Here is a 26776-nt window from a genome sequence, read left to right as displayed (position 1 = left end):
GTACCTGCAAACAAGCGGTCTGGCAACCCCTTTCCCGACCAGATATTTTGTCAGGTTTTATATTTTGATTATGTACACCCATAGGACATTCATTTAGGCCAAGTTTGGTCCATGGGCTCCATGGGGTAAATTACACCCGCCAAGGGCCCTTTTCGGGGGGTCCCTGGGGGCCGAACCCGCCCTCAGGGACCAGGCTGACGCGCATTTTTTTTTTTTTTAATGAGGAGGGTGGCCCCAGCAACTCTGAGGGGTCAAACCTTTAAGGCTTGGTGGGGTAAATTGACCAGCAGCCAGCTCCTGGTTTAAAAGTAAAAGAATTTCTTCAATTCTGTTTCATGATCAGGCAGGAATGCCACTTCTTTATGCCATAATGAGGTCCTGAATACATCTCTTTTCCTGTATGCCCCCTGAAAAGCAGAAAATGAAACGGAGGCAAAAATATCTATCAATCATCCGCCGGTTTGTTTTCTATCTAATGACGATCGCACCCGCCCATGAACTTACTAAAATCGGGAGAGTGTTCCTACTTCACGAACAGCGTGCGATTCTGTACTTTTTGGCCCGAACAATCCATACATGCTATATGGGTGCTGTTGAAGAGACATTTTCTCAAAAATGGCGAATAGAGCTTTTGAGGCTCCCGTTAGCGACATCTGCCAGCTGCAATAACTGCATTTACTGCGTCAACTTCAAAATTTAATCTCAACTTCACAGCTTCATAATTGACTGGTTGCTAACTAGATTTTGTCACGGTTATTGATAATCAAGTTCATAGCAATTAGCAGTTCGAAGTTCCACTTTGGCATGAGCAGAAAAAAAAGTTATATCTTCCTTTATTCATGTTTAGTCATAAATTTACTGAGATAAGCATCGGTGATATGATTACTTATATAACTCTTATTAATAGTAGATTGCTAGCACAACCACCAGACATCCCGCAAGCCTGATATGTGGCAATATTGATTAAAAAAAAATGTTTGTTTATGCATTCAATGCAAAACAATGTTAGGAATGCTTCCCCAAGTGTTGACTAACGAACCATTCTGGTCATTCGGTCGTCTCACGTTTATTCTTTGTGTGAAAATGGATTCCATAAGTTGTCACATTAGGCAAGCTCACACAATATGTCTCTTTAAAAACGAGTGAAGTGTCTTACCAACTGTGAGAAAAGAAAGGTCATTTGTACCAACGTGCACAATGGTTATGTGCTATTAAACTCCGAGCTGGCTTTTCACACATCTCTATCAAACGGACTCCGCAATATTCCCTATAGATTTTCCGTTCATATATTTTAATTCAACAGTGCCTGGTCTTCGTTCTGAGAACAATTCCATTCACTTACAAATGTGACCGTGCATCACAAAACAAACAAAAAGTCGCACCCCTGGATTTTACGTAAAGACTCAAAAAAGATGAAATGGGTCAACAAATCAATGTTGATTTCTTTTTTTATATTTTGTGAAAGAGCTATCATTCTTCTACATTATTCTTTAGTTTGGGATCATAACATGAATGGGAAAATGTGTTTTCAGCAGTTTTTCTACAACTCTTTTTTGGGGGAGAGTAGAATGATCAGGTACGTCTTAGAGGCCCCTTTTCACTTCTTGAAATCCTTAGAACACTCTTCACTTTCAAGTCTAATAACTTTTGAATGGATAATGCTACTACTTTGAAAGTTGGCATTAATCGTAGATAGAATGTGTTAATAGAGTAAGCCAAATTAAGCTTAATTCAGCTTAATCTAATAATCTCTTTATTGTTGCTGATCCGGTGGTTTACATCCTGTGTTTTGTCCCTTTTAACACACAGCGTGCACGGCTTGGTAAAGATTAAGCACTTGAATGTACCCTGTACTTCAGAGCCTCTTTTCTGAGTTCACACTTTTCCAAGTGTGTGCTTTCTTTCCAGTATTTAGATAGGTTAGGGGAGTCATTTTGAGTTGACCTATACATCATTTTAAAGCTTAGAGTCTGCTCTTTCAGAATCTACGCATAACTAAAAATCCATGTCTGGTGACTTTTTGATGGTTTAGTGATGCAGGGTCACAAATGATAATTCAGTTCCTACGTAGTATCAATTCTTATGTTGGCGCTAATGTTGTTACTTGAAGTGTGGGAATATTTGTAAATGAATTCGTATTGTGACTCACCGTGTAATAATACCAGCGATTACTTCATTTACCCGAGGTTAGTCATTTCAAGCTCTGCATCACAGCAGAGATTCATGAACGCATTTGTGGCAATACCGTCAACACGACCCATAGCATGCATGTGAGCCACAATTTGGATCCAAGTTCCTTTACCGGGGCTCATCTATACTACTTGAGCTTGGGCATCCTCCACAGTTGGATGTAGCCGATGACGAGGAGACCGACAGTCATGATGCCGAGGGCCATTTCGTTTTGCCACAGCCCCCAGACGCTGTAGTCAATACCCTGTTCGTTGAGATACACTGTTCCAGGAATACTGCCACGAAAGGATTAGTCATAATCATAATCTTTCGATGCACATCTGTACACCTACATACGGACATGTTCATGGATACACTGTGTGATTGTCGAGACTATCTCCGGATTTGAACAGAATCATTTCATTGTCTAGCAGCTGATTGGTGCTCATATCTTCGCGTGAACTATTTTGTCAAATTGGAGCACTGTGGTGTCGTGGATAGGGTCTATAGCTCTAGGTGTATGACGGGATATCTCGGATCCGAAAGCATCCCGTTGTGCACTTTTTTGAACAAGATTTTTGAACAACTAGACAGGAACCTATGATGTGTATGTGAGTGTGTGCTTACAATGAACGTGAACACTGGACATGAATACCACCTTTTTAGAGCTCAGCTGACTAGCCTTATGGTCTGTTGCTCCAAGGCACATGAATGATTGATTAATAATTCACGATGGACTGCCTTAGGCACCGCTAGTCTGAATTCATGGCAAAGGGTAAAATGCATGAATAAGAAAAAAGTAAGCATCTGTTTCTATGTGCATACACTACATTTCAGGATGAATAAAAACCAGCTGTGATAGTGGAATTCCTCATGAACAATTAATAAGGCATTCAAACCCCGGCAATCGTTTGGGGTTCACGACACACTCCAATACACTCCAACTGGCCCTGTGCAAAGTTAAAATATAATTTATTATTATCTATAAAGTAAAGATAGAGTAAAATCTTAACCATTACTTGAAAAATTAATCTTGAATTTAATGAAACGTATTCATGCTTTCGTTTTTAAATTTCCTTCATCAAATTTGTACACTATTTAGCTATCACTCATATCAATGTCAGTGTCATCTGATACATAGTTTTTGAACCACTAGGGATCAAAAGTGGGAATTTTTTTGTAACACCTAGTACCAATAGGTTATTAACAACAGCAGGACCCTCAGTGACCAAAACAAAGAGGCTACCCTTAGTAAAACGGGTGCACGTCACGAGACCGACACCCACGAGTCATACAGCCCACAAGCCATACAGCTCACAAGTCATAAAGCCCACAAGTCATACAGCTCACAAGTCAGCAGCCCACTAGTTATACAGGCCACGAGTTCGACACTAAGTAAATAAAGCCCATGAGTTCGACATCAAGTAAAATAAGCCCACGAGTTACACAGCCCATGAGTTCGACACTATGCACAAAAGGCTCACGAGACTGACGCTGAGCAAAGAAAGCCCAAGAGACCGACACTACGCTTAAAAGGCTCACGAGACTGACACTAGGCAAAAGAGACCCACGAGACCGACACTAGGCAAAAGAGGCTCACGAGACCGACACAAGGCAAAGAAGGCCCACGAGACCGACTGGATGAACAACACCACCTATAGACCAAGTAACTGTATAGGGTGTCCAGATAATGGCATAAAGAAGGTATAAGAGATGGAAAAGGGGAGTTGCTAGGGTATTACCTCGTCAATTGCCCTCCCTTACCCCCTGAACGGTTCAAGATTTTTAATTGTGTTTGCGTTTATGAGTGTTTGCGAAAAAATAAACAAAATTCAGTAAAAGTGCATGAGACCGGTAGACACCGACTTAGAAAAAAATAAAATAAAATGATGGACATTCAGATCAACCAACTAGAAATATACCCAGGTATGAAATGAAGTTCACTACAAGAAAATTATTCACAAAATGGTCAGTGTTGTAGTGCACACCTGCTTTACATGATCTGGGGGGGGGGGTAGTCATCTGCAAAGACGTTGAAAATAAATTGTATAAATTCACAGAAAATAATGTTATCGTCCATTAAGACAGCGTTAAGAATTCGGAAAAAGAAGATGCACCCATGACAACTTTTCTATTTCATAAAAAAATGTACCGTTTGGAGAAGAAAAATTTTACAAACACAAGCCACTGAAACCGAGGGGAATCGCTGCGATTTGAAAAAAAAAATCATCTGTTGAATTTGATACGACATAGTTAAAGAAAAAAACAACGAATTAAACTCTGAGCAGGCGGGTATAAGCAGGCAGATAGGGTATCTAATAAGGCGTACTTAACTTGTGAAGCGAGAAAGAAAAGGGCGAAAATAAACCATCCATCGTTCTTGTCCTCTATAATTTTGTCGAACATTTTTTTGGTGGTTGGTACCATGAAGAGGACAATTTTATTTCGAAAAAACGGCAACAATGTCGCTCCCCGTAGCGTGACAGAACTGCCCCCTAAAAGCCACACACATAAAAATACGATATGTAGATGGTGCTGTTATTAGTTAGTTACAATATGTCGCTCGACAGCCTAACGAAATTGCACCCGCCAGTATATAATTTCCCCCCTAACGGAACACCCTGTACAGGTAGATATTTGTAATTGACATGTAGATGGCGCTGTTCGTCCTGTCGGTCTCGTGAGCCTTTTTTGCCTAGTGTCGGTCTCGAGGTTTCTTTGTCTAGTGTCGGTCTCGTGAGCCTTCTTTGCCTAGTGTCGGTCTCGTGGGCTTTCTTTGCCTGGTGTCGGTCTCGTGAGCCTCTTTTGCATACTGTCGGTCTCGTGAGCCTTAATTGTGTAGTGTCGGTCTCGTGGGCTTTCTTTGCTTGGTAACGGTCTCGTGAGCCTTTTGTGTGTAGTGTCGAACTCATGGGCTGTATGATTCGTGAGCCGTATAACTCATGGGCTGTATAACTCATGGACCTATTTATGATGTCGGTCTCGTGGACCGTATGACTCGTGGGTGTCGGTCTCGTGGGATGATCCCAGTAAAACGACCATATTCTTAACTAATCCTCTCCTCGACGTAGAATATCAAACAAGACACCAGGGGGTATTGCGATCACCCGAGTTTCTCAAGTTCACCTTCCACGCATTCTTGCAGACTATTACCTGAGAACATTGGAAACTTGGTGGTGAGTCGCTTTGAGGGCTTTCACGGGGGCATGGGGTGCATTTGGACATTATATTAAAAACTTTAAAAACTAGCCCCAAATTCGATCCCCGTCCAATCCCAGGATTTGACATTACCTTGAAAGTACATTTACTATAATAAACCTACTATGATGAATCTATTCAGAGTTTGTCTGGTTTCAAACAATATTCTGTATATCGCATATTGCCACCTAGTGATAATTTCTGCCAAGTTTGGTAACAAATCTGAGATGAGTTGCCAAGAAGAAGAAAAATCGTGTAGTGGTCCCTCCGGGCCCACCCCTTGGAACTGCCATGAAGTGACTTAAAACGGCAGTTTCCAAATTACCCAATAATAGCACTAACTTAGCGTATCACTGCTTGTTCTAAAAAAGATTTGTGAAGATTCCTTGATTTGGGGCTTTGTCTCTCCCTCCCCATCCTCAATGGGCATTGTACACACTCTAGCAATGACACCTGTCAAGTTTGGTGTAAACATGACCATGTCTTTTGAAGAAGATGAAAATGTGAAAAATGGCTAATTTTAGTTTTCCACCCCTCCAAACAGTCACCAAGCATAGCACTCATTGCACTAAATGGCTTATATCTTCTGGTTCTAAATAGAAGATTTGCAAAGACAACCTTAATTTGGGGGCGTTGTCCCCATTCCAGAGGCATTAGGCCCCTTGGGATCCCCCAAATGAGGATGGTACCCATTTCCAGAGATGAATATTCGATGACCCTAGCGACAATCCTTGCCAAGTTTGGTGAAAATCTGACCAAGCATTTTCAAAGAGAAGATAAAACCGAAGAACTGAAGAGGCATCTCGAATTGAAGTCGAGATACAAAGCTTTGCCTTTCGTTCACTTTTAAGACACCCTCCCAAGCATATTACTAACTACTTGTTTACAACAGAAGCATTCTATCATCTTTCACAATACTTAAAACATAACCTAATACTATACAATTATAACCTAATATAATAATAATTGAAAACATGAGTTGTGAAACAATAAAAAGAGACACCCATTTTTTTTCTGTGTATCACAAGCTAGAGTGTTACATTCTATAGCTGCAGCTAGTATCCCATGAGTTCGCATGTAAAACTTGCAGACGATCGATCGCTAAGGCGTACGTGTTGTGTCATTGTGCGAGATTTGAAACACTTTGCGAAGAGTTTGCGAACAAAATGGAAGCCTCCAGGTCCAGATTCGTTTAGTGAACTGAGGACGATTTCAGTTTTATTTTGCGCGAGAAAGACGCCAAAAACACAAGAACGGCTACGAACAAAGCCGTCAAGTTGTTCCGATCGTATCTGCGGGAAAGAGGCCAAAATGAGGACTTTCAAAAGCTTGACAAAAACATCGCTTTGATCGTTGTTCGGAATTTTCCTTGGAAGCAAGGAAAGCTGACGGGGATTTCTATACGACGACTTCACTTTCTGGCATCCGTGCTGGTCCTAATCGCTACTTGAAAGACGCATATTACCATGGAATCATAGATATCATCAGAGACAGTGAATTTGCCAACTCAAATGTATCCCACCGAGCAGCAACTGTGCAGCTAAAAAACTAGGTAAGGGGGATAATGTGCACCACTCCTCGATTGATGAAAACCACATTACAACACTGTACCAGTCAGTTTCCTTTGTCCAGTCTACTCCAACTGGTTTACAGAGAAAAGTATGGTTTGAACTTATGATCAACATCGGTAGGAGAGGCCGTGAAAATCTAAGGGACTTGAAACGGGATCACTTCCAAGTTTATGTTGACTTAGATGGCCGTGAACATGTAGCGCAAGCAAGAGATGAGCTGACAAAAATACTCGAGAGGATAGTCGATCCACACGAATTGATGGGGGTGGAATGTACGAAACACAGGATGACAAGGGCCCTGTTGCGTTTTTCAAAAAGTATATTTCCAAGCTCAACCCTGATTGTGACGCAGTCTTTCAAACCCCTAAGTCGGTTACACCATCCACAGGACCGTGGTACAAGAAGTGTCCGGTGGGGGTCAACACACTAGGTACTATGATGGTGCAGACTTCAAATACTGCAAACTTGTATAGAGTGTACACAAATGACTGTCTTTAGGGCTACATGCATTACGATACTAGACAAGACTGGCTTTACATCAAGGGAGATTTGTCAGGTTTCTGGTCATAGAAACGAAGGAATCCTTGCTTCATATGTAGGCCGAGTTGGTGACGACAAGAAATATGACATCTCCAATGCCTCGTCAAGAGCTCTAGGTAAAGAACCAGACCCCAAAAGCTCTAAACCTGAAAAGCCATCACCCTCAAGAAGATCAACGATGCCAGCAACTGTGAGTAAAGCTCCAACACGCCCACTGACACTGAAAATTGGAGAAACTGAGGCCCCAAGTGTTGCATCTAGGCTTCAAATTGATCAAGAGTTGAACTTTGATTTATCGTACTCTTTGACTAGTTCCCAAGACATTGAAACACATCACACTGAGTCTCATGTCTTGTGTGAGGAGATAAATAAGGACTGTACTAATTCAACAGGAGACGTAAACAACAAAAGAGCTTGCAGTTCCGTTGCTAACATACAGCAGATCTACTCTCACTCATACAACTTCGAAAACTCAAAGTAGATCTGCGGTTTCAACAGAGCCCTTTTGTGCTCAACAATTGCAATGTGACAACTAACTACTACTTTCTGGAGCACTTTATGACCTGTAGATACGTTGGTGTTACTAGGACATGTTTTGCAACTTTGGAATTCGCGGGATCGACAATAGCTGTAAGATATTCGCCGATGGTGGCGACATTTTTTTTCTAGCCTTTTGGTTGTGATGCCTACTTCCGGTATCGGTGCGCGCGAGCGTACAGCTGTTTGTATTATGTGCAGTGGTGATCACTATGTACTAGTGTTTATGTTGTGAGAAAGCGATATCATTGTGCAAACGGGTCACGCTGTTCAAAAGTAAGTAAAATATTGGATATTTATAAAATGGGTTCAAAAATGTAGCCAGTTGGAAGCGCTGAAATGAGTCACGTGTGCGTGTATTACTTTCTCACTAACATGCACGGCCTGACGTCACAATGTTTACACTAGCAGTGCGCACTCAATCAGTTGTTATAAGTGCGTCGCGCGCCACTATACGCGCTGTCAATCCTGTAAACAACTTCTAGTTCGGGCTGCCGGCCGGCCTTTCTTGTGTGCATACGTGTGGCGTACGTATACTCTTATATTATGTGCGGGATTTCCGAGTGCGACGTGCGTAAAATAAATGTTTTGGACGAACATCTTCGGACATCTTGGCTCTTGAGCGAGTGCTACATGTAGCTGACTGGTATTGACCCACAAAGGTACGTGAAAAATGCTGTTAGTTTTCGACCCATTTTATAAAACAAATGATGCACAGGATTATTTCGTGGCGTTAGTGGAGATGCAGCTCACTCTCGGGTATTTACAATGTAGCGTGCAACATGCACTCGGCTTCGCCTCGTGCATGTTTCACAATTGTAAATACCCTCGAGTGCGCTACATCTCCACTAACGCACTCTATCCTGTGCATCATTTGTATAATATCGCAGTATGATGACAGATACACAAAAATGTCTATCGAAGAGATGGACGGAAGACCGGCGAGCTCAACTTTCGAGTTCACGGCTTTACCGTTGAAGTCACGCTCGGAGCCATCCGCTGCGGTCACCCCACGCCGCTTGCGCAGGGATTCTTCACGATCACAGGGCTGTATCACATCGTACGTGGTCGCGGCTTTCGATGCAAAACTGAGGAGCTCGTCTCTCCGTTTACCATTGCATGGTACGCCTCTGACAGTCAAAAACTTACGAAGTTGGGGGACAGTCATCCTCTGCAAATCTCTGTTCTCAGAACCGTTCATAATGATGGATGAAACGACAAAACAAACTGATAAAATTCGATGAATTCTCCGTGTAGCAATTCGCAAGCCGAGTATACTCTTATATACCGGAAGTACACAGCACAACCGGAAACTCGACCCGTGATAGCCAGAACACACGGCGACCAATCAAAAATAAGCATTTGATACAGCCCTCTAGCGGCTAAATACTTATATTTATTGTTGATCCAGCGAATTTCGCGCATTGCCTTTGCATTCGGATTGGACCTGGAGTTTGCAGCCATTTTTACCGGATTACATCTAGACGCCTATGTGTCTCAAGACTATCACCCTTGGGTACCTGTAAGTCAAATTTTGCCTTACATAGATAAAATTATAGATAATAATGATTACATTGGATGGCTTTAATTTATGGAATACCATGGAATATTGCACTCGTTAGGACCAATATTGCACTCATCTTCGATTCGTGGAACATTGGTTATAACACGTGCAATATTCCCTGCTGTCCCATTCATAGCCATCCAATATGATATTATTCTGTCAAACTGGTAGAAATATCAGCTAGTATATTGAAAATCTGACCACGCATCTTAAAAAGAATATCAAATATAAAAACCTGGGCCACGATTCGTTCAAGGCGGTAATGGGACCACGTCTATTTCTAACATAAATAGCCTTGAAAATCCATGCACTTATGTATTTACTCAGATTTTCTCTTGTTTTAACGATCCTTTTTATGAAAAGAATGTCTATAGTTGGTGGTTCTAGGGATCCTGGGGGTTCCCAGCGGGTGGGAGCATGGTGCCCATTGTATAAGTATACATTCTGTCACCACAGTGATAATGCCTGCCAGGCTTGGTGACAAATTTGACCATGTGTTTCGAAGAAGATTATAAAAAGGCCCCATGTGATCCCTCATCATCATCATCGGAACTTGCACGAAGAAACTTGAATTTGCGGGCAACAATATACTTTTTCACGACATTAACTTTGCCATTTTTGGTTCTAGAAAAGAAGATTTCACAAAGATTGCTTAATTTGAGGTTTGCTCGTTCCCACTCCCTGGGCATTGAGCCAAGTTTGGCGAAATCTAACTATACGTTTTCAAGAAGAAAATGAAAAGGTGAAAATTCGGCCCAAATTATTAGAAGCCCCGACCCACTCCAAGATCTGCCACGAACAAACTTGAAACGGCAGTCACCAACCTAATTACTCATAACACTAAATAAGTTAATCATTTCTGGTTCTAGAAAAAAAAAAGAAGATTTGTACTGATTCCTTTACCTTGTGTGCCCTTGGGGCCTCATTGAGGGGAATGGTGCCCATTTGTACAGATTATATTCTAAACAGGTAGCAATAATACCTACTGAGTTTGGTGAAAATGTCACCATGCATTTTCAAAAAAGAAAATGTAGAAATTGAGCCCCAATCTGGCCGCCCGGGCCATCCCTGATCTGACAAAACATTGCAGACAGTAATCTATGTAGTCGTAGATCTAACATAGCTTATTACTCAAGGTGTGAGAGAAAGTAATATTTTGGGGCTTTGTCCCCCGGGAATGGGGAGAGAGGGATCGCTCAGGGGGACCAAATTTTGTAAAAAGTTTACCATGCGTTATCATGAAGAAGATGAAAAAGTAAAATTTGTGCCCACTTTGGACCCCAAGACCTGCCATGAACAAACTTGAAACTACAGCCATCAATGTACTCTCTTATATAGCGTTAACCTAGATCTGTGATTTCTGGTTCTACAGAAGATTTCTAAAGATTACTTATTTGTAAGGATTCAACCCCTTGTGGTCCCCTACAGATCGGGATGGGATGGGGGGGGGGGGGGGTCGTGGGACACATTGGAGTAAATTGACAACCCATCCCTAGGGATGCTGCGTGCCAAATTTTGGTGAAAATGTGTTATGAGGTTTTCCAAAAGAAGATGAAAATGTAAAGGGTTAACGCATGACACATGACGGACGAATGATTGCAATAGCTCATTTGAGCCTCTGACTCAGGTGAGCTAAAATGTTTCAGCAAATATTCGACTAACCATCCTGTCTGTTCCGCCACATCTTCGCAGAATGCTGTATCCTTGATTTCGTTTATGAGAAGCGCCTGGAAAGGGAACAATCGTTTTAAGAAGAATGTCACACATGAGTATACCAGAAAACTTTGTGCATTATAACATGAATAATGAACTTCTGAAAGATGCACACACATACACACATACACACATACACACACACGCACACATACAGATATAAATGTATAGAACGATCATCAGATCAAAAGAACGCAAATCCCAAAGAGATGTCAGACAGTTCGGGGAACTGAAAGTTCTGGACGAAACAACACCGCCAGTCAAAGTAACGGGAAACCCCGCACTTGAATAGAAAAGGACACAACAGACTCTTCAGGAAAAGACTCAGACAACAGACTCTTCAGGAACACAGAAACGGAGAAAAACAACGCCATCAACGGACACAACGAACGCAGCTACAACCATGACCACCGGGGTGAAACCAGACTTATGAAGGGGTATAACTTTTGCGAATGTAGCGAAATTGGGATTCACCAGGGTTCGTAAAGGGTTGCAGAGGGTTCGTAAACAGTTGCAAGAAAGTTCGCAAACGGTTTTTATTGTCGCAAGCAGTTTTTCTCGTCGCAGAGAGATTTTGAACATGTTCAAGTTCAAAAGTACAGGGTCTTAATCTTTACCAAGTCGTGCTAGCTGTGCAATGAAAAGGACAAAACACAGGATGTAAACCACCGGAGCAACAACAATGAAGGAATTATCACATTAAGCTAAAATTGAACATGCTCTATCAACACATTCTTTCCATAATTATTGCAACTTTTAAAGCATTACAGTTATCATTTCAAAAGTTATTCGACTTGAAAGTGAAGTGTAAAGGATTACACGAAATGAAAAGGGGACTCTAAGACATACTTGATCATTCTATTCTCCCCAAAAAAAGCGTTGTAGAAAAACTGCTGAAAATACACCTTCCACTCATGTTATGATTCCAAACTAAAGTATAATGTACAAGAAGGATAGCTCTTTCAGAAAATATGAAAAAAAAAATCAAGATTGACTTGAGTGACCCATTTCACTTTTTTTATGATTTCTCATGTAAAATCAAGGGGTGCGACTTTTTGTTCGTTTTGTGATGCACGGTAACATATAAACATGACAACAGAAGACAATTTTAACACGATAAGAAATGCAAATTAAGACGCAAAAAAATATTGGAGGAAAAAGAAAAATCATTTGGCAAATTCCAATTCAAATGACATTAGGGAAGAAGCAATAGTGATAACACAAATGGTAGAATTTTGAAATGTTATTTGAAATCTAAGAAAATTGAAAATAATCTCTGGGTCTTGACTTTATGGCATAAATTCTTAAATTTCAAAATAGAAAGAATGAAACAAAGAAATGTTGTCCATTTTGCCATCTTTGCCGCTTACTCTGTATGTCATTTAAAGTTTGAGTTGACAGAAAATTCTGATTTTTCTCCTTCAGTTTCACCGATTTGTTTCTGTTTGAGGATATAAAGGACACAAGGCAACGAATACTTACTTTTGCTATTTCTATCCTGTCTCTCATTGTCTTAAATTGGTCTTTTGTTTTCAATGCTATTTTAAAGGTCATATACAAATAATTGAAAAAATGTCAATTTCTGCATTTTTTTTTACTGTTGTGCCTTGGAGAACAAAAACGAATGTGTTCACTAATGCGTAAAATTTCCCTCAATGATTTTTATCAAAATCTTCTATAAAAAATGAGATCAAAAAGTGTTTACTTTCTTCTTCTTTTTTGATGAGTGTATGTGGTAACGTCTGAGTTAGAATGTAAGATTTTAGGGCAAAAATACAATTAAAAGACGGAAAATGTATGATTTTTAAATAAATGATTTGCACAAATTTAAACATAAGATAAAAGATGTTCTTAATAATGTTGAGCATACCAGAGAAGAAATGTATGAAATATTTGTTAGACCAAGAACCACAACTCTTCTCAGTAAACACATGGAATTTCAGTTTGTTATTTCATGGATTGACTTACACTTACAAGCAACTTTTAGAATATAGTTTTGTTGCAAATAGGTTGTCTTTTTTGTACTAAAAAAATAGAATTTTATGAATATGTATTTCTGCAATGTCAGATAGTAAAAAAAAATACGGAGAATAATGATATCACATCATAATCTTATGGAAATACGAGGTATGCATGGGGTAGACATTTTGTTGGACTGTCCGGTAGCTCAGCGAGAATTGAGTTTGTAAATGCTGTTAGTTAATTTGCTGAAATATATTGTTTTTAAATCAAGAAATACAGGCATTTTACCATCTTTTTAACATTATTCAGAAAAGAATAGGGGAAAGTACTGAAGAGGAAAAGAAATTGGCAACTATAAGAGGGAAATTTGGTTTGCATTTAATAGAGTGGGAGTATGTTCATCGATTGAAATGTTTGGATAGATTAGTGAGTGAAGGTTATTAGTGTGATTTGTAGAGTGCGGCTGGCGTTTGTAAGGAGATAGAATTGATTTTGTAAAGCTTCAAATCTCTGCGGCATAATGTTAAGGGCTATTTTTGTCATTGCTACTTACGGCTAATGCCTATAATTTGTGATTATATTTATTAATTACTGGGCATGAATATTATATTTTGTACATTATAATTTATATGTTATATTTCAATATACCTCATAAATACAATTTATTGAAGTGTAGGATTGGGATTTGAGCGGGGACCCTAGAACTGAATCAGGGGAGGGGAATGCGTAAAGGGGCTGGCAGGGGTATTTTTTTCTTTCATGTAGTTATATGTGAATTTGTTTACAAATGTCAGCTGTACGAATTATTTTGCTGTTGTTGTTGATTAGTCATTGTTGACCATTATATAGTGGGAATACATTAAGATGAATGTTTTGTTTTGTGAAATTTAAGAAATCAAATAAAGATTGAAAAAAAGTGAGTGTCTGTCTGTGTTGGTGAGTTTCAAAGGGAGGGAGGACATAATCTTCCATTAACTCTAAGATGTCTAGAAACATGAAAAGCAACCTACGTTGAGTCCGTATCTGAAGATACTGAGGTACTGCAACCATTGCAGCCAGACGGGTAAAGAGCTGATGTTAACCAACAAACCACCAAATATCTGAGGAAGAAGGAAATGATAGGGAATAAAGATTTATACATATATGTTCATTTTGTATGTTGCATTCGTAAATACAAAATGAATTGTTTTGGTCCAGACAAATCGAGAAGCTAATTTAAATCATGCAATGTGCTTATTCTCGACGATGAAATCAAAAGTTCTCACCCTTGCGCTGTCATAGTCTCCAGTGGCGTTCGTTTGGTCAGTACTACCGGTTCTCTTCTAATTACAACTAAACTCATGCCATTTGATTCTTTTGAAATATCTATTCTTCATGCATGAGTATAGAACACTTAACCTTCACATTGTGCAGCAGCACTTACCTGTCAAGCCACACTCATCAATGTTTATCATCTAAACTTTGATATTTATTAGTCGATTGATGCACGGCTTGATAGGAGTAAAATGAATTACTTGCAGATATCTTTACAAGCTATGAAGACTACATGGTCTAATCATAAAACAGTGTCTTTATAAATGTCAGGCTGAAGTGGAATCAGTGTATTTCGAACAAATATTTTCATAGGCACGCCAGGACTTTGTCCAAACCAGAATTAAACACATCATTATAAACAGAGGAAAATCATAAATAGTGAATGAAGTTGCGCCTGGCAGTGGCTACAGTGTTAGTTATTTCTGACATCATATTCTAGTCTGGGTGCCAAAGACAGATTTTTGGGTTAATCTTGTTTTGCAGTCTGCCCAATGTTTTTTGACTGTTTTTACTCTATTTCGGGGGTGCTGAATCTGAATCTGGATGATGCAGTCCTTGTTTCCTTTAGGGTTTTGATATATTCAAGATGGTCGCCAACATGGCCGTCAAAAACAGAGCCTCCCATGCATTTGCTTCTCAGTGATTAAATATGAACACAATCAATGGTTTTACTCTGTTCGGGGTGCTGAATACGAATCCGGATAATGCAACTCTTGTATCCTTCAGAGTTTTGATATATTCAAGATGGCCACCAAAATGGCCGCCCCAAACATAATTTCCCATTTATTTTCTTCTAAATGGATACAAATTGAAAGTAATTGATAGTTGTACCGTACTTCGAGGGTGGTGAATCCATAAATGTATATTGCAACTTTTGTATCAATTAGGGTTTTGAGATATTGAAGATGGCCGCCAAAATGGCCGCCAAAGATAGAAATTCCCATGTCCTTCTTAATGGTGAAAAATGAAAAAATGCAGTTGATAGTTCCAACCTTTTTCGAGGGTGGGAATTCCTAATCTGCATGATGCAATTCTTGCACCCTTGAAGGTTTTTGAAATATTCAACATTTTTTGCTAAAAATGCGCTCCGAAATCAAAAGCTGCCATGTATTTCCTTGTAAATGGTAAATAAGAAATAGAAAATGATTGGTTTAACCAATTTTGAGGGTGTTTAAATCGAATCTAGATGATGTAAGTCTTGCAGCTCAGAGAGCTTTGAGATGTCATGATGGCTGCCAAAATGACCGTCAAAATTTAAATCGCAGTATGAATACTTCCTTATAATTTGCAAACTTGAAAATAAATTGACCGTTTTATCCTATTTCGATTGCGCTTAATCCGAATCCGGTTGATGTAACTCTTGCATTCTTTAGGATTTTGAGTTATTCAAAATGGACGCCAGAATAGAAAAAATGAGAACTCCAATATGAGTATTTCATTTTAAGTGGTAAAAATAGACAGTTAATTCATGGTCCTACCTTTTTTTTTTTCGAGTAGGATCCGTAGGAATCCGAATCTTGTTGATGCAGCTGCTGCACCCTTAAGGGCGTTGGTTAGGGCTGCGGCTAATTTAGGGCATTTGTAAAATCAGCTAATTGCCATCCAAAATAGTTGCCACAATGTTGATGTGAACCAAAATATCGCAAAAATGCATGCGTCATAGGATGCTCTCGCGTTTACTGAGAAAGTTGCTACTGACATCCTCTCTAGAGGAAGTAAAAGTCTCTCACTTATAAACACACAGATATAATGACTAATGACATATTATGCTAAAAACACGTAAAAAAGATGGCTCGGTAAAAAAGGAAGCCAATATAGCTCCACAGATATATGATCTATTGCTTACCTTGTTTAGCTAGTTAAATTGCTTCACATGTGATTCTTTTTTAAATTTGGGAGAAAGTGATTACTGAATACTGAACTATAGATGTTCTTTTTTTAATAAAACACTCCTTAGGTTCTGATTCAAATATTTTTTTCCTTAATAGCAATGCTGGTTGGCGTGTGACCAGCATTCTTTCGTTGTGTAATATTCGACGGAGTAGTAAATTGATTATGTTTCCATTCATGATCCATAGAACCATCTGAAAATAAGAAAGATCTATACTTGCTTAATCAGTACTTGTCAAAATTTACTCTCATGCAGAGATTGTTAAACAAGTGGATTTCACTTAATTAGCAAACAACCAAAATCAGTCTCCCTTGGTTCATTTTGTTCCGATCAAGCTCCTCCATCTCCCCTACGATGAGTCCTTTTCTTTCCTGAAAGCTTAAGTTTTTATACAGATAAGGTATTCAAGTTATTCGTGACGCTCATGAGCATTGAGCAGATAGGTGGCGCATTTTAGGGTTTTGTCGCGCAGTCTGGCTTTTGTCTTAATATCAGATTTTCTGTTTAACAAGTGAGGTTGCTCCTTGTGAACAATAGTCCAGTTTGCTCACAATAATTAGGTGAGTCAGTAAAACTTTTTAGCAATTATGCCTCTGTGACACCATTAAAATATTAGCAATAATTCTGCGCCTAAACATTTCACATTTTGTCTCTATAAGAATTGGGTATTATCGATTACCGATATTATAATTACGTAGAACGCTTTAGGATTCAAATTGATATATATAGTGGTCATGAATTCAGCCATTTCTGATGACGTAATCAAAATATGGGACAAGTTTAATAAGCATTCGAGACGAGATTCATAAAAATATCCAGACAAGTTTCGGCCCTTATACCAGCAGCTGGCAGCAGGCCATACTACTTACTCTAGTCGAAGTGGAGTAGCTTGGTATGGAGTATTTGGCAGCCATAAAGCCATTTTGTATTTCTATTACATAAGGTAAGAATACCAGTGGTATCTTGGCGGGGGGGGGGGGGGGTTGGTCATAAGTTTCAGAATAATGTTTATATCTTTTCAGTATATAAACACCACATGGGTCATTTCTGATACCACTTACTTCTGGCTGATTTTACAAATTTGTTTGAATGACTCGTATTTAAAAGAATGAAATATTGCTTTTCACTCCGGGTACAATCCCCAGCTTAACTTCATTGGACAATATTTCACCATTTGTATAAAAGATATAAAGGAATTTCCATTATTATGAGACATATTGAAGAAAATCAACACTTACAAAGATGCAAGAGTTTATCAAACCGGTTTTAGCACACTCGAAATAGGATAGGATCATCAATTAATTTCAAATTTTCTATCGTTTATGAGGTAATGTTCATGAATATTATTGGGATTTGAATTTTTTGGCAATCATTCTGGCATTCTTATGAATGCAAGAGTAGCATCAGCCAGATTCAACGTCAGCTCCCTCGAAAAAGGATAAAACCATCTGTTTTTATATATATTTACAAGGAAATACGCTTAAATGTTCGTTTTTTATGGCAATTTGGCTTTGATCTTACGTATCTCAAAAGCCTCAAGGATTCAACACTTCTATCATATGCAGATTCGGATTCGATACTCTCGAAATAGGGTAAAAGCACCCACTTTCAATTTTCAAGAATCGCGAAACATAGGAATTTCCATTTTTGCGGCCATCTTGGATATCTGAAAACCGTCAAGGATGCAAGAGTTGTATCATGTTGACTCGGATTCTGCACCCTCGGGATAGAATAAAATCACACATCAATTGTTTCATATAGAAATACATGTGAATGTCGGGGGGGGGGGGGTGGCCACCATTTTTAATATCTCAAAACTCTTAAGGATGCAAGGGTTGCATCGGCCAGATTCGGATTCGGCACCCTCAAAATATGGTAAAACCATTAAAAAAATCAGTTCAGCCTCTGGCACTTCGGACTATTTCAGGACACCAGCAACTCGTCATACCATCATGATTACGTAGAGGCCAGCGATAAGCAGCGTTGCGATCCCGGCGATGCTGACGCTGGAGCTGATGGCGAAGGCTATAGCGCTTGAGACGAGAGTGACGAGAAGGAGGGTCATGAAGTAAATGAAAAACTGGGCGGCTGACGACTGCAGACCTTGGGAAACAAGAATGCAACCAGAATATTGGAAGAAAGGGTTCAAATTCCACTGTGAACATGGACCACTGGATGGGTACTCGGCAATGGTTTGTAATTGTAATAACCCCAATACTAATCCAGCAGTCTGACATGGATTGTTATACTTTTCCTTTTTCCATATATCCCCATTATTACTTAATCGGCAACATGTTATAATTATTATTTTAAATAAAATTCCTCCCCTCGCTTATCAGCCAAGGCTGGCGGTGGCTAACCACAAAAACAACAAAGATTGTTATCCCCGAGGTCCTTGTCTGATTGATTCGGATCGACACCCCAGCATGTCCTGCATGTCCTTTTTTAAAGGGTGTTCAGACGCAATTCAATATATAATAAAACGATACAGCTATACCAAAACGGTTTAGCTATACAATGAATTTATGCGTCTGAACGCTGGCTAACGAAACGACGTATAACGAAACGACGGTAAGAGCATCGTCGAACTAAACCAGATTATAAAGAAACGATGTATCAAGAATCATCGTATAGCCGACAGACCGTTCAGATGCTAATCTCGACCGTTCTGGAAAGCGTCAAATAGATGCACATTTTCCCACTGTGCAATACATGTTGTTATGGTCATGACGTCGTCGCGAGTGACAGGTAAAGCTTAGGGTCACATTTCGTGCGCACTCCCATTAGGCCTCGCCCAGTTATACCGTTCTATGGTGGCCATACGTTCAGACGCCTCATGGAATGCTGATTCGTTACCGAGTTCTTTATTCGAAAAAAAGTCCCACTCAATTAACCCCCTATTCAGACGCAAGCCAGTTTATTCCAAAACTCGATAAAGAAACGACGTATAAAGAATCATCGAATAGCCGATAGACCGTTCAGACGCTTATTTCGACCATTCCGGAAAAACGTCGTACAGATGTGTAGTTTCTTACTGCGCATGTTGTTATGGTCATGAGAGACAGGTACAAGGTCATTTTTCGTGCTTGCTTCCATTAATCCTCGCCCATTATACCATTCTATGGTCGCCATACGTTCAGACGCGTAATGGAATGCTGATTCGTTATCGAGTTCTACTGTAGTTCGAAACGATGCTCTGACCGTCGTTTCATACGTCGTTTCGTTATACATCGTTTCGTAAGTCAGCGTTCAGACGTATGAATTCATCGTATAGCTATACCGTTTTTGTATAGCTATACCGTTCTAGTATAATTTTTGCGTCTGAATGCCCTGTAAGTTACAGTGGCCATCTCATCATGGCACAGAAGATTTCACATTGGAAGAAATTATAGACTTCAGGCAACACAATGACTGGACAACCTAAACACACACAAACACACACACACACACACACACACACACATACACAAGTATATATATTTCATTGCACAGCTAGCACGGCTTGTTAAAGATTAAGCGCTTGAATAGACCCTGTACTTCAGAGCCTCTTTTCTCAATTCACTCTGTTCCAGAGTGTTTTTTTTTTCTTCAATATTTAAATAGGTTAGGGGAGTCCATTTGAATTGAGCTATACATCATTTTAAAGTCTGGGTTTTCAGAATCGGCCCTTAACTAAAAATCCATGTTGGTTTTGTGATGCAGGGTCACATTTATTTCATAACATCGTTTCAAGAAAGAATTCACAAGGATGCGAAACGATTCTGATTGATATCTAAATATCACCAGGATATCGTAGTTTCACGTATAATTCAAAGTCCAATACTATTCTATCAAATACACTTGAAATTTCATATGAGAGTTCGGCGGAGTAATTGCCGGCGGAGTAAGTGTTGGTTTTGCATATATTGTCGGCGGGGCAATGTAATGCCGTGTCGTCATTTCAGATACACGTAACACAACAGATAACTTTTTACCGTGACCATTATTTTACTCCGACGAGTAGATCAGGACTAGACAACAAATGCCACTGAAGCTATTACAGGTATACAATTCACCTACCATTCATTCAGTTCCAGCATGCCGCACCCGGATTAATTTTGGCACCAGTAATACAGCCATCGATGTTTACTCACCTATCATCCAGTAAGTTATAACAGAGTAGATGACTGTAGGCACTACACGAAGAGGGATAATATCGCAGAAAACCTTGGCAAGAAAATAGGCAGACACCCTGTAGAACCCGCTTGCTGATTCGTGTCTACATGTACAGGGGAGAGAATGCATCAAAATGTATACTCTTCATCCTGCTACATCTTAAACAAGATGCCAAGTTTGTTCCGACATCATCAATTTCGCTGTCGATGGAATTACCCGACAATGACAAGGAGTCATCCTGGATCACTGGAATCAATTAGCATTTTATGGGTGATTTACGATACAAAGAACTTCTAAAAAATTCAGTGAACGTCATTCTCCTTTTCTGAACAAGACACACTGAGAGGGTTTGCTCAAAGTCCCAATGCGGTGCAAATTATACATGTTGACTCGTGTGAATTCATGGTACCCTCAAGATCAGCTGTGTGGCAAAATAAATATATAAATACGTTACTTACATTTTATAATGATTTTCTACTATTTATCCTTCAGATTACTTGCATACATCCACACACAAAAAAACAACAACTTCCAAACCGAGATTCTGCTTTTTGACCTCTGTCAATCATTGCTAAAGTACTAGATTATGATTAACAAAATGTTATCGAACCGGGCACAACTTGCGTGTTTCCCTGCAATGTCTTATGTTCATCATATTAGTTGCAAGGAAACACACAAGTTAAATGATTATCTAATAATTGGGCTCGGGAATGTATTAAATTGGCAACCTGGTAGCGACTCTAGTCTCCCTGGTCGCAGAGTTCGCGGAGACGTCTTTGCGACATCTCATGTAATGAAGCCATGGATCCGGGAGTCGCGAGAGAATCAAACATGTTCGATTTTTTTTTTCCGGGGGCTGTATCGAAGTAATCTGAAGAAAAAAGTAATTGAGGAATATATAGAATGTATTTATGCTACGTTAACACCCCATTTGCCAGAAACGTGGGTAGGTGGAATGTTTTCTTTCTTTTTCCCTTCCTTATTCTGGTCTTGTTCGTTCCAGTCTTCGCTCCAATAAACATGAAGCTGTCAGAATCCGTTCTTACGGCATCTGGTCAGGCGAGACTACGCAATATATTCTATCTCGTCCAATACGGACCGCCTTTGTTACGGCTTACGTGCTCTCACGATTTATTGCGTTTACCCGGTTTATTACGGCCTACACTGTACCCACCGCAATGCCAGAGCGTTAAGGTGCGATCACACATCGCCGCACAGTGAGCCAGAGAGATACCAAAGTGCGCCAAAAGTCACTTTGGGCACTTGGGATTTTTTAATTTTTGACATGCGCTCTTGAGAGGTAATGCTTTGAAGAATATATCATTAAAATATTTGAATCAGGTATGTACATTAAAGGGGTATATTTCCTACCTGAAGTAGCAAAATACAATATTTTAAGAGTTTCAAAGCAAATTGTAACCTCTTTAATAAATAAATAATTTCAACATGTAGTTTTTGAGATATCAACCTGTAATTTCTCCCACATATTTCTCAGAGTTCATTTTACGTTATGAATGCCATAAAAATGCAAAGAAACTTAATGTGCATGAACATTTTACGCTAAATATCCTGGAAAAGAGGCTAATTATTTGTCTTTTTAATATACCCTGATGAAAAGTTTAGATTGCCACGGATTTCCAACTAAATTCTATTACCACCACATTCCCTGATGTCTCAGCTTTAAGCTGATACCAGATTTGGCTGCCACCTTTTGCCACTTTTTGTGTTAGAGCCGATTTTCCGCGACACATTACGCCTATTTTGGACCTTGTAGCCGCTTAGGAATGCTGTTATATCATACGGGGCCGCATGAGGGCGGCATTTTTTTATTCATTAATTTTTTTCTCGCACGTTAAAGACACAGAAACATGAATAACACTGAATAAGAGGCAAACAGAGTTATAAAATACATGTATAGGGCTAGTCCGGCACCTAAAAGACCCCTCCTCCGAAGATAAAAGAGTACATAATTGCACATAGCCAAGGCCATGTAGCCATATTCTCCATAATTGTCAATGCCACTACTGTAAACATAGCTATTGCCACTGCGATACATATTGTATGGACACCTAAATACATGTACTTCGATGCTACTCTTGACATATGCAGATAGACCGTTAAACACCAAAACACAGAGATTTTATTCTCATCGGGTACTCGTTGGAAGCAAAGACTGCTGCTTTCCGGCCGCTCAGCAAAGTGTATAGTATCGCAGTTTGTGAATCCGATTGCAGGTCAATGTCAGACATTGCTCGCGTGATCCTCATCGGATCATGCCTGACATGTCTGACATTGACCTGATAGGCGACCAATACAAGTCGGATTCATCAGACTGTGATCCCATACACTTTGTGGGTTGTCGGAAGCAAAAAAAAACTTTGCTTCCGACGACTGATGAGAAAAAAAAAATCACTGTGGAACGTGGATGAATTTATAATTTCATATGATTGTGATTTCGATAAATTTTTCATTAAAAAAAAATCTTATTATTTTAGCTTTTCCAAGTAAACTTTCATACACGGCAGACTCATTCTTAGCTGCTAAGTCACAACCTTTCATTTTCCTGATTACTGACTTCACAATTTGTTATCCTTCCATTTAAATTAGACAAAATGGTTTTTGCGCTTGTATGAATTGATATGGCATAGGCCTAAGATTATATATGAAGTAGAGAGATAAGAACTATATCGGAGATTGATTTTATATCGCGCATTTATGTCCTGCTATAGAATAAAGTGAAAAAATTCACCCAAACGTACAGCGTACATCATAAACTTATATTCTAACTAGTTTACACGGACAACAGTATCATTTTGCAGTACGTGTGTAATATGGAACTTTCAGCATAAATTCGATTCTTTTAACGAAACCCGAATGTTTATACACTTACTATGACATGTAAGCATCGTGTATTCAATGGTAGTAGATAAGCAGTGTCAGTGAAGGTGAAAAGATAAATTAATCTTTAAAGAAAAAAATAACAGCCTAAGATTTGCATTGCTTTATTCGTCATTTACAGACAGATTTTTGGTAGCCAATGAAAAAACAGCATCACAGTGACGTCATATGAGTTTGAAATTATGTTCAATCAATTCTACGCCCCTAATTACCCTAAAACACCAAATTTGGGTAAAAAGAAACCACGGAATATAATTTTGGCGCACTTTGAGCTCATTCTGGCCCACTGTGCGCCGGTTTAGATGGCGGTTCATGGCGGTTCTCAAACCGCCGTGAACCGTGTCCCAATGATGGCGGAAAGCACTTTAACTACGTTCTCAACACGTTTTGAACACGAACCAAACGCGGATTGACGCGGTAGTAACACGGATCGCCCCGGAAGGTGGAGGAGTCCATACCAAGCCCATGTAGTTGGATGCAATCAGAGCCCTTTCACTTGTCCTTAATGGGTTTCAACAAGGAGCGTTTTGCTTTCTTAGGTAAACACAATTTTAAAGAAATTATGAAATGTTGTAGCCCCCTGTGTTTTACAGATTGATATAAGTGATGCAACAATCAATTATCTTCAAGTTTCAACGTGCTTTTTCTCTCTCAGAATATCTGTTTTAACTGTCATTACAAAGACATACTGTACATATCAAAGCAGAATCCAACATAGTATCCAAAGTTTCCTGTTCATTTGCAGGTTTATTTATCAAGCGATGTACAAGTACTTGCTTGTTTCAACATCTCTCTTTTTTTAAATTAAATTTTCACATAATTACTTCGCGTATTGAATTTAAGATCTTGTTGCTTGTTTATCCATGTTTTCACAAAATTACTTCTTCTTACCTTTCAGAGCTCCTTGTGAAATATGAGCCTATGAGAGTTCCTAAATCGTAAGGGGAATCTGTATGTGATACCCTCGATCCATTACAAAAAAAAAGCTACTATGGCAAACGTGGTTTATGCCGCCCCAGAACTGTGGAACAGCACCTCAAGTGGTAAAACATGCAAGTTCCATCAATAAGTCTAAAATTTTTTTTAAAACCTATCTGTTAAAATAGTTACATAGTGATTGTAGATGATGATTTATGCAGCATGTTGATGTTTCTGAAATTACCTTTTCCTGTTTATCTTTTTGTTCCCCCTCTAAAGCGCATAGAGACCTTGCCAAAGGTATTATGCGCTATATAAGAACGGCAATGATGATAATATAATTATAATATCTTTAACAACAGTCAATAAAAAGACATTATGTACATTATGCATTATCAAAGAAGCATATACAGTATGTGTGCATAGCTTCCTCTTTACTTACAGGTTCACGTATAATAATGGTGTTTTTTTTTCAAGTTTCAACATTGCTTTTCCCTCTACTCTCTTAAGTTTCAACATATCTGTATATCAACATGCAGTCTTGCAAAAAGGCATACATACATGTAATCACGAAAGCAGAACCCAACATATTTACATAAGTTTTCTGTGTATAACTTATCAGGTTCACGTTGCTGGCCATCTTAAAAGCTGTTAAGCTTTAATAAAATTATGAACTTACCTTTTAATGTAAATGATGTAGTATTCAACATACCTAACAACTTTTTGAACATTAAACTTTATTTGTTACTGTATATGTGTTAAAGAAATAAGGAAACTATAGCATTCAATATAATTATTTACCCGATCTTGCATTATGGGTTCATCTTTGCTTTTTCTCTCCATTTTTTATTGCTCCGCCACGAAGTGTCGCCGGAGCCATTATTCTCTTTTAAGTTCATTGTTTCTTTTCGCTTGAAAATTATGGCGGTGTTAACTCGGTATTATCACGGATCTTGCGGTGCAATCACGGAGGATGCCGTTCTGTACACGATGAACGGCGATGTGAACACGGTCCATTTCAAACCGCCAAGACCGCCACGAGAAATTAAACATGTTTAATTTTTCTGGCGGTTTCCCGCGGTTCCCCGCGGTTCTCGGGGTTCATGGCGGATGAGTGACGGATGACCAGGGTTTGTGTACGGTGTAAACACGGTCTTTGGCGGAGCACGGCGATTTGCTGAACCGCCATGAACCGCCATCTAAACCGGCGATGTGTGATTGCACCTTTAGACATTCGTTTGCCACATACAGTAAGTGATGCTGCGGATATCAAGAATCAACACAAATCAGTATATAGAGAATTGTTTCTTTGAGAACCGTAAATAAAACTTGTAGGCCTACAGAAAAAAAGATTAATAATGCCCAAACTGTCATACTGTATAGAAATACGTTTTTCTTACACGAAAATGACTCTCTCGTCGATAAAAAGTTGGACTGCGCTCAAATTCTGGAAAACAACTTGCATGATGAGAAAGAAGAAAGCTCCGATTCTGAAATAGGGATCGGTTCACAAAAGAAATAAAAATTCATTTTTACAAACGCAGCATAAGATAAGATAAATAACATGACATAACGTAACATAGCATAACACAACATAACATAACATACGTCCCATACCATAACATACCATAACATAACATAACATAACATAACATACAATAATCACCAGATATAAAGTGAAGACGGAGTGAATGCATTTTCAAAGACTTAGAAACGGGTCCAATACTATTAAATGCATTCATTGTCAAGAGATGTTAATGGTAAACTGCAAACCGTTGCGAAACCACTTTTCATTGTTTTCCGCCATATCTGGAACTTTAACAGTGTGAAAGTCTTAAAGTGGAATTCCAGTACAGTTAAAAGTGTTACTGATAACAAAGCGTAAAACATGTAATTCCCTGTTGAATAACTTCAGAATGATTATCGGTTAGATATGTAAGGAATTGAGACTGGGGAGTAATTACATTTGAACGAAAAACTGAAAAATGTCACAGTTTTATGTACCAACTATATGGCAAGCTATTACCTGAAAATTAGTGTAACTTTCAAAATTTAATTTCTTAATACTTTTCATCCAATTTTATCAAGTTGTCATAGTTAAGAAAGCCCATTTTGCTCCTCTTCAGACTAACAGCTAACTGCAATGGTATTCCCCTTGAAGTATAGTGTAAAACAATGCTGTTGTACATAAACATATTACAACATTCGATTTCAATGCAAAAGGTGATAAGCGAAAGAAAATCTATTAGTGACTTGTTCATGTTAACTTGTTAAAACATACGATTGGACTCAAATTGAAAATGCAGTACAAATTCAATAGAGCGATCTTAGAGCGCAGTATATTAA

General features: G+C 39.0%; 1 protein-coding gene across 1 annotated transcript in view; it reads right to left on the bottom strand.

The window, feature by feature from the left end:
• Window positions 1-2317: 2317 nt before the first annotated feature.
• LOC139741815 (broad substrate specificity ATP-binding cassette transporter ABCG2-like) overlaps window positions 2318-26776 on the bottom strand; it is a 113118-nt gene continuing 88659 nt past the window's right edge. Inside the window, 6 exon segments of the mRNA XM_071652401.1 lie at window positions 2318-2465; window positions 11242-11306; window positions 14265-14354; window positions 18408-18562; window positions 20593-20717; window positions 25831-25920. Coding sequence (XP_071508502.1) covers window positions 2318-2465; window positions 11242-11306; window positions 14265-14354; window positions 18408-18562; window positions 20593-20717; window positions 25831-25920 — 673 coding nt within the window.

The sequence above is a fragment of the Diadema antillarum genome, unplaced genomic scaffold, assembly GCF_040938485.1.
Source record: "Diadema antillarum isolate AM-2024a unplaced genomic scaffold, OU_Dant_1.0 seq00000955_RagTag, whole genome shotgun sequence".
NCBI classification, from domain to species: Eukaryota; Metazoa; Echinodermata; class Echinoidea; order Diadematoida; family Diadematidae; genus Diadema; species Diadema antillarum.
Note: the sequence above shows the minus strand (reverse complement) of the source record. Positions and strands in the feature narration are given on the sequence as shown.